A 13222-nucleotide genomic window follows, 5' to 3' on the forward strand; every position below is an offset into this window, starting at 1 on the left:
CCAGAACATACAGTAAGAATGGCCAAGATTCTAGTGTTGAAGACTGACATAGTGTACTTTATAACATCGTCTGTGAACTGAGTTTGTCCAATCAACGCACCAGGTCTCTCCAACTGAACTTGTGGCGAACATGTGAATGTAGTAGGAATTCTTTCGTATAAAGTGGAAAGGGCCCATGAAGAGGAGGTTGTAATCTATGGGGCTTTCAGTGCATCAGCTACCCAATCATTGTGTGAATGTTGCTAGGAGGTGTTCTCAAAAAGGCAGCTACTCTAAATCTCACCATGATCACACGTCAAAGAAAAGGAAGCTGCTTGATCAGATGATATTTTAGGACAGTGATGATGCAGAACAGGATGAAAATGATGCTATTAAGCGTCAAGGAGCTTTGCAGCTCATACCAGGAGATCAAAAGGTTTTATCCCGGTTAATGCAATCAATCCAACTGTTTGTTGCCTTCTGGAAAAGATATTCTGCTCAGCTGCCATGGATTGCAGGTCTGGTAAGAAAAATTCGGTCGTTGCCATCAATTTGTGCGGCAGCAGAAAGGGTTTTCAGTGGTACAGGACTAATAGTTACTGCTAACCGTTGGTTGTTGGCTCCGCACCGTTTAAATAAGCTTATTTTTATACATACCAAGCTCGTACAAGCTTGTCAAATCTTTTAAGGGAAGTGCTCGAGTTTATCTCTCAGTGACTGTTCTAACCTCTCTTGCGCCCGGGGTAAAAGATTGATTAGCCCATAGAACAAGACATAGAACCAGATATAATCATCAGATTCCCTTGAGGTTTCATAAATTAGTCATGGAGACATGATGCAACGAAATTTATTTTAATTCCCTATTTCGTCAGATCAATTCAATTCTCAAGGAGTTTAAGGTCTTAATGTTAATTATTTGGATTAAAAGGGTGCTTGGGAGAAATTAAGCTTGATGTGTCATCCTTATTTTAACAGAGGTTCATTCATAGTAATGAAGCTGAAAAGTAATGGTGAATTCCAAAACACTAGCTTATAACGAAGAAGAAATTCCGAAAAAACTAATACTAATTTAGTTTCACAAATTTTTAAAAATAGTTGGAAAAAAATGCTTAAATTGAACAAAGGCCGATCAATCTACGGCGCTCCGATTTTTTTTTAGGTGTGCTGGCAGCGCGCCGTCTCCGGGCGTAATTGCGTCTGCTGCCGAATTCTAATTCGGCGCAGCTTCGGGGACTACTTCCAGTTAGCTGTTTTAACATTTCAACAGTTTCGGATGCATTTTTAGCGAGTAGAGAACAAAACTTCACAATTGCTCATTGTTCGCTTAAACTTATCATCAGGAAAAACAAAGTAAGAGTTCAACAGCACTAGAAAAACACTCAAGTTGTATATACTTTGTTTTAAGGACCGGAGAAGAAATATCTCCTCTTCTCCTTACACAAAATTCGAAGCCCTCCTACCTTTCAAAAAATGATTTCTGAATATTTTCACTCGACCCCCCTCCCGTGAGGCAAAACTGGATAGACTTATAAAACAACATGTAAAATGCATCACCGTTTTTTTTTTTAAGTATATCTTCCCTCTGAAACTAGCTGTTTTACGACGAACTTGCTGCTGTAACTTGGACAATAAGGACAAAATACTTATATTGTTGGATTCTTTGTTACAGATCTATCCTCTCACCAAGCCAGAATTATGATAATACGTAAACTTTTTCTTTGGGAACTTACTTAAAAAAAAATAGGGAAATGGTCCTTTTTTCAATGCATTTTCAATTTAAAAAACCGTGTACACCAAATTTCAAAAATGTAATTTGGCAGATGGGTAGAGTGGAATGTCAGCTATGGAATGATATCAAAATTGTCTTTTTTTTCGTCAATATATGAAAACATTAGGAAAGCAGGAAAATAATATAGAAAAATCACTCAGTGAACATAATCCTTCAATCTACTGAATATACTATGAGAAATAATATTCCTGGCTACAGGTTTCAGTTACCTGTTGTATTATTATCGTTATTAATACCCCTTATGCTAGCTCCTGTTCAATAACGTCGCACGATTTTTTTCAGATCGAAACATTTTTATTTACTGGTAGTTACCTTCATTGGCAACTATACTGATTGGTAGATTGTAGTATTGTTAAAATCTATTTTCTTTCTTCCTTGTGAGCGAGTTGGTGATCGTACAAGAACAGAAAAATGAATTTTAACTGTACCAGTACGGTATATTAGATTATTGCCTCGTTACTGCTGTATAGTATTTAGTTTATTTTCTTCATTGCTTTTTACGTTTTGTTACTATTACATGTTGTTCTGTTGTTTTTTCTTGTAAACAGAACTAAATTTGAGACTTATTAGCATTACAATTCAAGTAGCTTATGTTATAATGCGATAACTGTTTCTTAATGAACACTCAATTTGGAGGAAGAAAAAATAAATACAATCAGCTGGTTCTAGTTTGAACTGACAACTCTGTCGAGAAAAGAATGGATGTAAATCAGGTTTTATGCTATTAAATTTTGAAATGTTGAATAACTATTTGCAAAATTTGTAGTCCGTTGTGAACTAAGAATATGACATGGCTGTGTGGTTAAGCATCTTGGCACACATATTGAAACATTGTTAAATTGGTTCTTTTTTTTCTTTCTTTGTGTGACGGCTAAGAATTCTTATTGGATCATATAAAGTAGAATTATTATTATTCCACAAGGATTTTACGTTTCGTATTCATAGCTATACATGGATGAATCTTCCGTGTGCCCCCTTGCGTCTTTTTCAAAACAGAAAAGAATAAGCGCAGACATACTCCGCTTATTCATACTGAATAAGCGAAGGGTCAAAAGTGAGGTCCTTGAGCTCTTGCTAATCCAATACCCCCTCCCCCTACCATTGTTCATTGCCATCAAAAATCTTCTTCAAGGTTTTGTTTTTTAGCCGGCTAATTACAAATCTGAGGCTAATTGTGCAGTGTAAACGTCTGCAATTGCAACGGTTTGACATGTCAACCTTATACGAAAAACTTGGCAGGTTATAAATTCTGTGCTTAGGCCCTCTTTTCAGTCTCCATCAACCCCTTCTTTTTTGGATCTCGATGGCAAAATTCAGTTCATCGAAGGTGAACTGAATGTTCAAGATGCATTTACTTCATATTTTGCGAATATTGGTAAAAGGACCGCTTCGGCTGTTGGTTCTTCTCCTTCAGGATCCAACTTCAGGTCTTATCTTGGGCCACCTTGTATGAAGTCAATGTTTTTGGAACCAGCGACGGAGAAAGACATAGCTAAAATTGTTATGGGATTGAAAAATTGTTCGTCGTCTGGCCCTGATAATATTCCTACTAAAGTAATTAAGTTCATACTTCCTTCCATTATTTATCCCTTAACAAAACTTATTAACCTCTCCTTTCAGCATGGTATTTTCCCGAGTAGTCTCAAGCGTGCTCGAGTCATCATATTATATAAGGGGGGGACACGAAATGATCCAGCCAATTATCGGCCAATTTCTTTGTTGTCTGTGTTTAGCAAAATATTTGAGAAGGCGATGCTTTCTCGTCTTAATAATTTTCTTACTTCTAAAGACTTTTTTTCGCGATTTTCAATTTGGTTTTCAAGCACATCATTTAACTAAGCATGCTTGTGCAGTTCTACTGTATTATATTCATTCTGCCATAGATTCCCATTTGATTCCTGCTGCTTTGTTTCTGGATGTTGGTAAAGCCTTTGATTCTTTAACACACAGTGTTCTTCTATTTAAACTTTCTCATTTTGGCGTAAGAGGTAGTGTGTTTGATTGGTTCAAGTCTTTCTTGTCTGGTAGAATAATTTCTGTTGATCCACTTTTTCACTCACCATCAAATGTTGACCAGGGGGTCCCTCAAGGGTTAGCTTTAGGGCTGGCACTGTTTTTAATTTATATAAATGACCTAATTTTTGCAGTTACAAATAAAAATCCTCTTTATTGCTGTCGTCTATGTCATCCAACAGTCTCCCTGACCCACAACTATAGTGTGCATACCTCGGATTCTCTTGTTACTTTTGCCGATGATACCACCCTTATTACTTCTGGGAGAACAGAGGATGAGGTTCGTACAAAGTTAGTGGACCTCTTTGAGAGAGTTTCATTTTGGTTTGATGCTAACTCTCATGCCTTAAATGTTTCTAAAACTAGTTTATTTAGTTTTCTCTCGTATATCCCAGGCTTGTCCTCAATTATCTGACATTCATATATCCAAAGGCTTTATTAGTAGACCAAAAGATGGCCATGTCCGTTTCCTAGGTATCATCCTAGATGAAAATTTATCTTTTAAACACCATATTGAATTGATTAAAATGAAGGTATGCAGACACCTCGGTATTCTAAGAAAACTAAAACATATCTTTCCAGGGCCAATTTTAAGAATCCTATTTCATAGCTTAATTCATTCTTATGTTTCCTATTGTTCAGTCATATGGATGTCTACTTTCCCTTCTTTTCTCAAACCGCTTTCGAATACTTATGATAAAGCTATAAATCTTATCCAGGATGTAAATCGTTCGGCAACTAAAAAACTTTATATTCTTTCCTGTGCGTCTTTCGCTTTTCTTCAGCTCCATGGTGATATTCCTAGGTCCCTTAGATTTACTTCTTCTTTTGTATCTGATCGGTCAAATTATCAACTCCGTAGTTCTCTAAATATCCAAGTTCCCCATACACCAACAATAAGATCTGATTTTAATCCTCTTGTTGCCTGTCATTTGACATGGAACACCCTTCCCGATTCGGCTCGAGAATGCCACTCGTTTGGCACCTTCAAAAGACTAGTAAAAAAATATTTGTTTTCATGTGATTAATTTTCTTTACTTTTGTCTGCTGCCAATAGTTTTATTCATTTAATTATTTTTTTTTTTTATTATTTTTTTTATATATATAGATGTTGTGATTCACTGTAGTTTGATAAAGCTTATTTAGTGAACTCTCCTTTTTTTTATAGATGTTGTGATTCACTGTAGTTTGATAAAGCTTATTTAGTGAACTCTCTTTTTTTTTTTTTTTTTTTTTTTTTTTTTTTTTTTTTTTTTTTTTTATTAAGCAAATGCTTTATATGTTAAAAGCTAAAATGCTTATGTTTATATGTTTAAATATTAATGTTATGTTTATATTGTTTAAATCTTAAGCGTTTAAATGTTTAATGTTTATTTGATCTTTTCATAATCCCCCTCCTACAGGCCATGGAGCCTTTGTGGGGATTTGTAGATTGTTATGTAATTATTTTACTGGTATATGGAAAATAAATATATCTATCTATCTATCTATTGAAATACGTATTTAGTTCTACACGGATTTTGAAGTAATAGTTTTAGTTCTTGGCAGTTTATTTCGATTACATTTATTAATCGTTCTGATATTTTTATGGATGGATATTGCATATCTGTTAAGATATGTATATCCAAAAGAGGATTGTAGCCCGCCTGTGCCTTCTTTTACCTTTCGAAACGCATCCCCTGTACTATTGACGAAGTTCTATTCCCTTTCTGCCAAGGATGGAAAGTTTCTTTGTTCCAGCCCACGTATGTTTCTATCACCCAAGTGCTTGTTTATTGCAGCTCAGTGGTCGATCTCGTATTGAATTCCGTGAATATTTAAAAACGTCCATTCTGACTATTTTTCCATTCCTCCCTTTGTCCAATGCCGTAAATCTACATGAAATACAGGAGGGGAAGTGAAAATGCATATTTCAATCCGGGGGGACGGGGCAATTTTTAAATTTTTTTCAGTCAAAGTACCAAATAAGCCACCACATTTCGATGAAGATGCCAAAAAAGATATTTTCAAAATTTTTGATAAGTGAAATCTTGGGGGCAAATGACTCCACCTCATTTGACGCCCTGCATCTGTCTATCTCTTCCTCTCAGCAGCGAATTCACGATCAAGGGAGTTTATCACCACTACTTTCGTTTATGTTCAGTTTTCAATTTCATTTATATGGATATGTTGAGCAAAAAAAAAAGATTAGGGTTTGCCACTCTTCCATCTCCTCTCTCTCTCTCTCTCTCTCTCTCTCTCTCTCTCTCTCTCTCTCTCTCTCTCTCTCTCTCTCTCTCTCTCTCTCTCTCTCTCTCTCTCTCTTGTTGCTATTATACCTTGTGAATTGCAAGTTGGTGACTAACAGGGGTTGTATTTGTTTGTTTTTTTTTCGCTTTTTTTAGACCATTAGCCATCGATGTTTTATTACTGTTAATTCTTAATCTGTTGTTTTTTGTTATAAATTTCTTTGAAGTCTATTAGTTTAAAAAAATATTCATTATGTTACAGCTTGATAGTTATTCCATAATTAACACTCAATTTTTAAAGAAAAAATAATGCTGCAACTTTAACGTTGTGTTATTCTAGCGAGCTCTGAAATGTTCATTCCATCCACAGAAAGAATACAAAGTGGAGTTGGTCTCTTTAAAAAAAAGTGGAATTTATAATTGCTTAACTCATGTCTAAAAGAATTATAAACTGAACTGAAAAAGTTCGTCTACCTTTAACTTGAAAAATATTAAGAAACATGACAAAAAAGCTTGATCAACTTTTGATTCTTAAGAGGATATTTGGGCCTAAATACGATCTAAGAGTATCATAATCTCCCCCCTCCCATCCTTCACGAAAAAAGCTATAATCCCCAGTAAAGTATGTGCTGTGTGTGCAATTAGATGTCACCCTATGGAAATAACTTCTTGAGATCCATAAACAAAAGCGAGAGTTTTGTTTTCTTTTTTGTATGTCCCCAAAAATATTGTAGCGGTATTTTCACGGTTCTTTAACCTATAAATTGATATTCGGAATAATAGACTAGCTACGTTTACTTTTTTGTCAGGCCTTTTTTTCCGTTGCAAATCAATTTGCAACACTGTTGTCAAATCAAGAAGCTTGAAAAACTGTTGACCACCATCTGCTGTGTCATTTGATTACAGGCACGTCGTAACGCTATATTGCGTTTTTTTTGTTTTATTCTTTTTTATTTAGTAAATCCTAAAGGCGGCTAATAAAAACAATAAACAACAGATGGACTAATTACACAGATCCCGTCATTCACTTTGGTAAAAAATGACAGGAAGTGCAAAAAATGGACATTCTGGGTAAGTTCTTTGAAAGTAGAAGGTGGCTTCATCCCTTTGAAGAGGAAGCTTCAACAGCAACTAGAAGCAAGTTTTTTGCTAATAACTCCCATCCAGTTTGCCTAAATATTTTTATATTCCTCCTAGTTATTATACTTAAATTGGTAGCTGACAATCAGCAGTGCTACCTGTATGTCGATGTTCTTATGGGGTTGTATGTACTTACCGAGTTAAAAGGATATATTCCTTAGCTATCCTTATATTCTATTAATTTGTATACGTTTGATTTGTTTGGGGATAATTTTTCCATTTTGCTCTTATTTTACTTTTCTTATAATAATTGCAAGGTAACCTGGGTCAAAAAACAGTTCAGAGGAAGTCTTTGAAACCAACAAAATTTAAATTTAAAAAGGAAAAATAATTGAGACGGATAAAATATGAAAGTAAAAGCAAGAGAATTCTAAAAACAGTCAACAAATAAAAACTTCTTTTGTTAGTGAATGACTCCACCAGGCAAGGTCGTATTCAGGATTTTTGTTTGGGGGGGGGGGTGTAAAAACAAAACTACAAAGTGCGTCAAAAATTTTTTTATGTGCATCTTAGTTACTTTTTTACGAGTCGGACAAATTTTTCGGGGGTGGGAGATTTCAAACACATTACCCATCTAGATACGGCCTTCCCGCCAGGTAATTACAAACCCATCATTATTGTAAAAAAACAAAAACATGATAGGTTATAAAAAAGAGCACGAAATCCAAGGTGACTTGCGCCAGCTTGAAATAAATTTTGTGTTTGGTTACATTAATTCATGATAAAAGTTAATTATGGGTATCTCCAGTGAAGACTAATCGACACGACGGCGCCAAATCAGAATAAGACTATTGTAATTTTGCTCAATTGATCCGGGTCTATTTTTTTATTAGAGACAATAAGCGGCACGTCTTTGTTGAGCATGGCTTGATTCAGGACGTAGTCTAAATGCTCAGTGTGGATTCGACGTCATACGAAGAACATCTAAAGCAATGTTTCCTCCAGATCCACCATAGGGTAAATAGTCATATCCAGTACGCGTCTGCATTGGGGACACGGGTGGGACTAATTCGCATTATGGCTAAAGTTGGCGTTTACGGTGGTATTGGTAAACGAAGAGGGGGTATTTTATTTAGTTTTACCAATTGGGTTTGAGAAAAAGGGTAGTATTCGTGTATCGAAGTATCGATACCAGGAGTATTGATCGCTGAAATGGTTCTTATGAGTTTCAGGCAACATTATATGTAGTCTCGAATCACCGCTCAATATAACTTGTCAACTCTACTTTAACCAAAAAGTGGTTTAATGGGTTAGAAAGAACTGGAAACGAAAATTATGCCATTATATTGAATATTAGAAGGATATCTTACAGAGGTATTTGTACGTCGTTTTCCTACTCCCCCGTATGTGTTTGATTGTATATTAAATAAACGTATTTTTGGAAAAGCAGTTAATTACTCTATATGATGTTTTCCTTCACCTAATTTTGTTCTAAGCTATTGCTCTGATAGACTATAAGAAGTAAAAAGTTTACTATTCCAATATTTACAAGCATAAAACGAGCATTTTTGTGTCGTAAAAATGTCACTTGTTGTTCATATATCAGGTAGTTCATTAACATCTTTCAGTGGCGTTCTTCAAATTTCGCAGGCTCTTGGTTGATTGATTTCATTCTTTATTGCAGATCAATATGTCCCCCTCCGTCCTGGGGCACCACCGCCTATTCTAGTTCACCCATCTAATAGAGGACATTATCCTCTTCAAAATGGTCCACTAAGCCACAGTTCACCTCGGATAACAAATGCAACAGACTATTATTGGGAACGCTACCCTGATGTCCGACAATAAATTACTGTGCTTTTTTATAGACATAATGTATGGTGGTAACCCAATTGAAAGTGAGCCGTGGAATTTTAATCTAGGTTAGTGAAATGCTCCTAGTCTGCCATTTGTGGGTATTTACCTTTGTGAGTGCTCTATTTGGATTCTCATTGCAATCGATCAGTTTACTAACATTGGGCGTGAGCTTCTAGCCATTGTTTATGGGAGGTGGGGGGGGGGGGCTGAAGATATACCTCTACATGCCTTACAGAGTAAAAATTCGGTTCCATATCCTAGATCCACCTTAGAACTATTGATTTGGCTAGGATTACCTAAATGGGCTAGTAAAGTCCTATTTAGAGGAGGAAGTTAAGACGAAAAGACCTCCCTCTCCCCCACCCCTCAACAGAGAATCCTCCTCTCGAATAGGTCTCCGATTTATTTTAATGACTTTTGACAACAGCTATTCACCTATTTTAAAGAGTAAAAAAAACACATCGGATGGAAATAAAATCTCACATATAATCCTCTCCTACTTTCGTCTAACCGAACGTGTCTATCATTTATTTAACGCGTGTATCTAATAGACGGGTATCTGTATTTCCGCTTGAAGAGGTAGACAATTACGTTTAAAAAGGCGTTTCATCAAAATAAGAACACTTATGTTTGCGTTCAAATAAGTCAGAGTATCGACAGTTTAAGCTTGATAAACCTGGATACAGAGTGACATACTGCTCTTTCAAGCGCTTGTGCATGGGAGTTATCGGGTCCTTGTCATCTTCCTTTGAAATATTTAAGATTTGCGCGATTTCACCTATAATTTACTATATTTTCCATATATTTACTCTATTATTGACGTTTTATAGAATTCTTGGCTGTTATTGATACTAGACATAAGTATGGGTTTTATGTCAGAAGAGTATGTATTTGACATGCTCGCAGTTTGTCGTTTTTTCCTTCATGAAGAAAAATCAAATTTATATTGTCCAAGATATCTGTTCTTTTTTTTATCGTATTTGCAGGAAAACAAGGTCTAAAGTTTATTTAATGTGCGTGGTTAAATCAAAAAACACTGCTTAAGATGTAGGCTTATTGCCGAAAAAAGGATGGTCGAGGAATAGAATTATCTATCCTTTCTTCTTTTTCACCACTATTTTTTTCTAGAGATATTTTGGGAATTTAAGGAAAACCTTTTCGAAAAGAGACACGTTATCGGAGCTAATGGTTTTTGTGTTCTTTTGGGTTTCAACTCGGTCCATTTTTCCACCCTGCTAATAACTAACATAATCTGTCCAGTTGGAATGTTTTCTACGATTTATCTGTTTCCGATTGAGTGTGAATTTATATTATCTATAAATGGCCTTTTACAAACATGGATCTGATACACACGTGATCAACGTGCATATTTTAAACCATCTTGCTAAACATGATGGATTTCACAGGTGCACAGTATCTAGAAACCGCAACCAATGATTTGACTATGGTTTAAATTAGCATATCTCGTGGTGCCAGGGACGTCACTGGTGCCGAATAGTCTATGCCCAGGGTGTCATTTTGTATGGAAGCCTCGGACTGAGGTTGGTCTGAGTGATGTATGCAATAGTTGGTTCAACCATGTTCAGTAACTGGAATTCGGTTTGGGTGGGAGGATGTCGTAAAGAAAGATTCAAGGAAAATGGGAACTCCCTGGGTGGGTGTAAAGAAGGAGGCTTTGAATATATTAGGATGGAAGAGGAGTATGCATAGCTGTGCTGGCCTCAGGCGGCTTGGTGCTGCGGTGAGTTGTTAGTAGTAGTAACTGGAAGAAGCGGTAAAGCTTTGTTTTGAGATGGCGCATATCGTTGTGGACTGTGAGAAATTCTGTTAGGAACTTTTCCCCCTAATGACTTCCTGTATTTATTTACTGGTAAAAGACATATTCTGGATTTTCAGAAACAGATACATTGATAAGATTCTGAACGGTTAAAGGACATTTTACAGATCATCAGTGTGGGTGGTCCTGACCCTCTCAAAAGGGGTTGGACCCTATGCCAGACGGCACCTACTGCACTCAGTCGCCAACCTTTTGCGTAGCTAACCAAAGTCATCTAAGGTTGGAACATACATCCTTAAATTTTGTTTTTCGCAGGGTGCTATGGTTTTGTGCTTAGTCTTATTTTCCGATATCTTATATCAGTGTAGAAAAAAAGGCTTTCTTTTTCTATTAATTGACATTATGAAGAGTTTGTTCAAGTTCCTTTCCCAAAATTTGGGTCATTGATATAAATAACGATTACACCTTGTCAATATATTCTAAACCTTGGACACCTTTATCCACCAAGTGGGAGTACCGGAGTAGGGGATGCGATTTATACATTTCAGCATTAATATTTAAACATATATAAAAATAGACATCACATTTAAGTTATTTCTCTTTGTTTTAGAAAGAAAATACTTGGTTGTAAGTGAACTTTCTACGCTGGATTGGAATACATAATCAGAATTGTTTATTTACTACAGCGGTTTCGTTATAAATTCTCTTTGTTTTATTTTATTTTTTTTTATTTAGTTAAAAAACTAAATTGATTGCTTGTAAAAATTTCCTAGCGCAGTTAAATACGCTGAAGTCAAATATACAATCAGGTTTTTTCCAGTGCCCATGATTATCACGAGATAATTTTTTTTTTGTCTGTAACAAAAATTCTTCGAAAAAACGTCATAAAACCTTTACGCAAAGACAATAGATGAATGTGAAAATCAAATTGTTTTTATGAATTCAGAGTACAGAATTACGGTACAAAACACCTTTAAACAAAAAATACGTTTTTTCTGCAAAACATTACAATTTCAGAAAAAAAATGAAAGTGATTGCGCAAAAGTTGTAGCTCATGGATGAACTCCCATCAAGCGTAAACTGCGAAGTGAGAAGCACAAAGAAACTTTAATGAAACAAAAGCAGCGAATTTGGGCAAAAAAAGGACCTCTGTCTATCCTGCTTTTACATAACTAATATTTAAACTAATATAGAATCTTCCTAATTTATGCTAATATATAACTAATATAAAGAGTGGATTCAAGACTATTTGGCCAGAAGCCGATTACGAGTGTGTCACTTGCGGACTCAAACAGGTTGACCAGCCGTTTAGCAAACTATTTTATGCTCCAAAAAATGCCACGAAAGTGGCACATGCCTTGCCGCATGTACTTGAACCATTTTTTTCCCAGTGGTGGCTCTAGCCTCTCTTGTGCCCAGGACAAAATCTTGATTAGTGCCTCCTCCCCTGTCTCCCACAAAATTTTCAGGCCAAACTTTAATTAACCAATAATTTATTAATTATTTTCATTTATTACCTGCACCTTCTACTTATTTTAACAAAAATAAAATTTCAAAAATTACAAAATGTTAGAGTATTTATTGAAATTTTGCTCCCCTAAAATTTCTGCGCCCGGGGTAAGTGCCCCCTTTGTCCCTCCCCTAAAACCGTCTCTGTTTTTGCCTTACCCAGTTTAAATATTTGCCCGCCAGTCTAGTTATCTTTTCCATTAATGGCAATCAAAGTATTATCGTAATATTGAAATTAATATCGTATTTATTTGTGTTCTTATTCATTAGCGTAACTAGAGCTAAGTAATTGCAGGAGATGTGCTTTGGAGTGATTATAGCTCCAGCAAAAATGACTGCTTTGTTGCAGTAATTAATAGTTTTATTCACATACCTAACTCGTCCAGGGGGCTTATAACCATAGACACATTAAACCATAATGGATATAGTAAGTGTGAATTTTTGTTGTATACATACATTTTCCGTACTGGTTACTTTTGTGTTATACCGGCCACACTCAAGAAGTGAAGTTAGGTTCATCCTAATGAAATATATCAAAAGTATGATGGAAATATAATACTTTATTAACAAAATTATGGAAACTACAGAAGAGAATTATGGAAAGCAGCCCGCCCAGAACGCATTATGTTAAATACCTAACCTAAACTAACCAACTCTATAAATATTTAATTAAAATACACCTGCATAGTAGTTTATCTTGCTCAGGCTGAGCTTATTATTTTCGAGTGAACACAGAGAAACCGGTTTTAAACAGATCAAGAACAACATTATGGTCGGTATAATACACAAGCACCCCCTTTTTTCTTAACTAGCAAAGGGCGGAAAGTTTTAAAAGTAGCTTTGTGGAAAATGGACCACCTAACCACCCATAATACGAATAATAAATAATAATTATTAGCGTGACCTTCACCACCGATGCATGGTCTTCCCCATGAAAAGCATCATTAAACGCAGGGCCGTTTTCAGGTGGAGGGGAGAAAACCGGTTTTA

General features: G+C 35.7%; 1 protein-coding gene across 7 annotated transcripts in view; it reads left to right on the forward strand.

Moving 5' to 3' along the window:
• The window catches only part of LOC148948453 (membrane-associated guanylate kinase, WW and PDZ domain-containing protein 1-like), a 163814-nt gene extending 150944 nt beyond the window's left edge, over positions 1-12870 (forward strand). For all 7 annotated transcript variants that reach the window (XM_089094375.1, XM_089094374.1, XM_089094380.1 and 4 more), the window contains one exon: positions 8774-12870. In XM_089094375.1, coding sequence (XP_088950501.1) covers positions 8774-8937 — 164 coding nt within the window. In that variant the 3' untranslated portion in view covers positions 8938-12870. The remainder of the gene's footprint in view (positions 1-8773) is intronic.
• Positions 12871-13222: the final 352 nt, after the last annotated feature.

Source organism: Artemia sp. Qi Xiang Cuo, chromosome 9 (genome assembly GCF_049724085.1).
Source record: "Artemia sp. Qi Xiang Cuo chromosome 9, ASM4972408v1, whole genome shotgun sequence".
NCBI lineage: Eukaryota > Metazoa > Arthropoda > Branchiopoda > Anostraca > Artemiidae > Artemia > Artemia sp. Qi Xiang Cuo.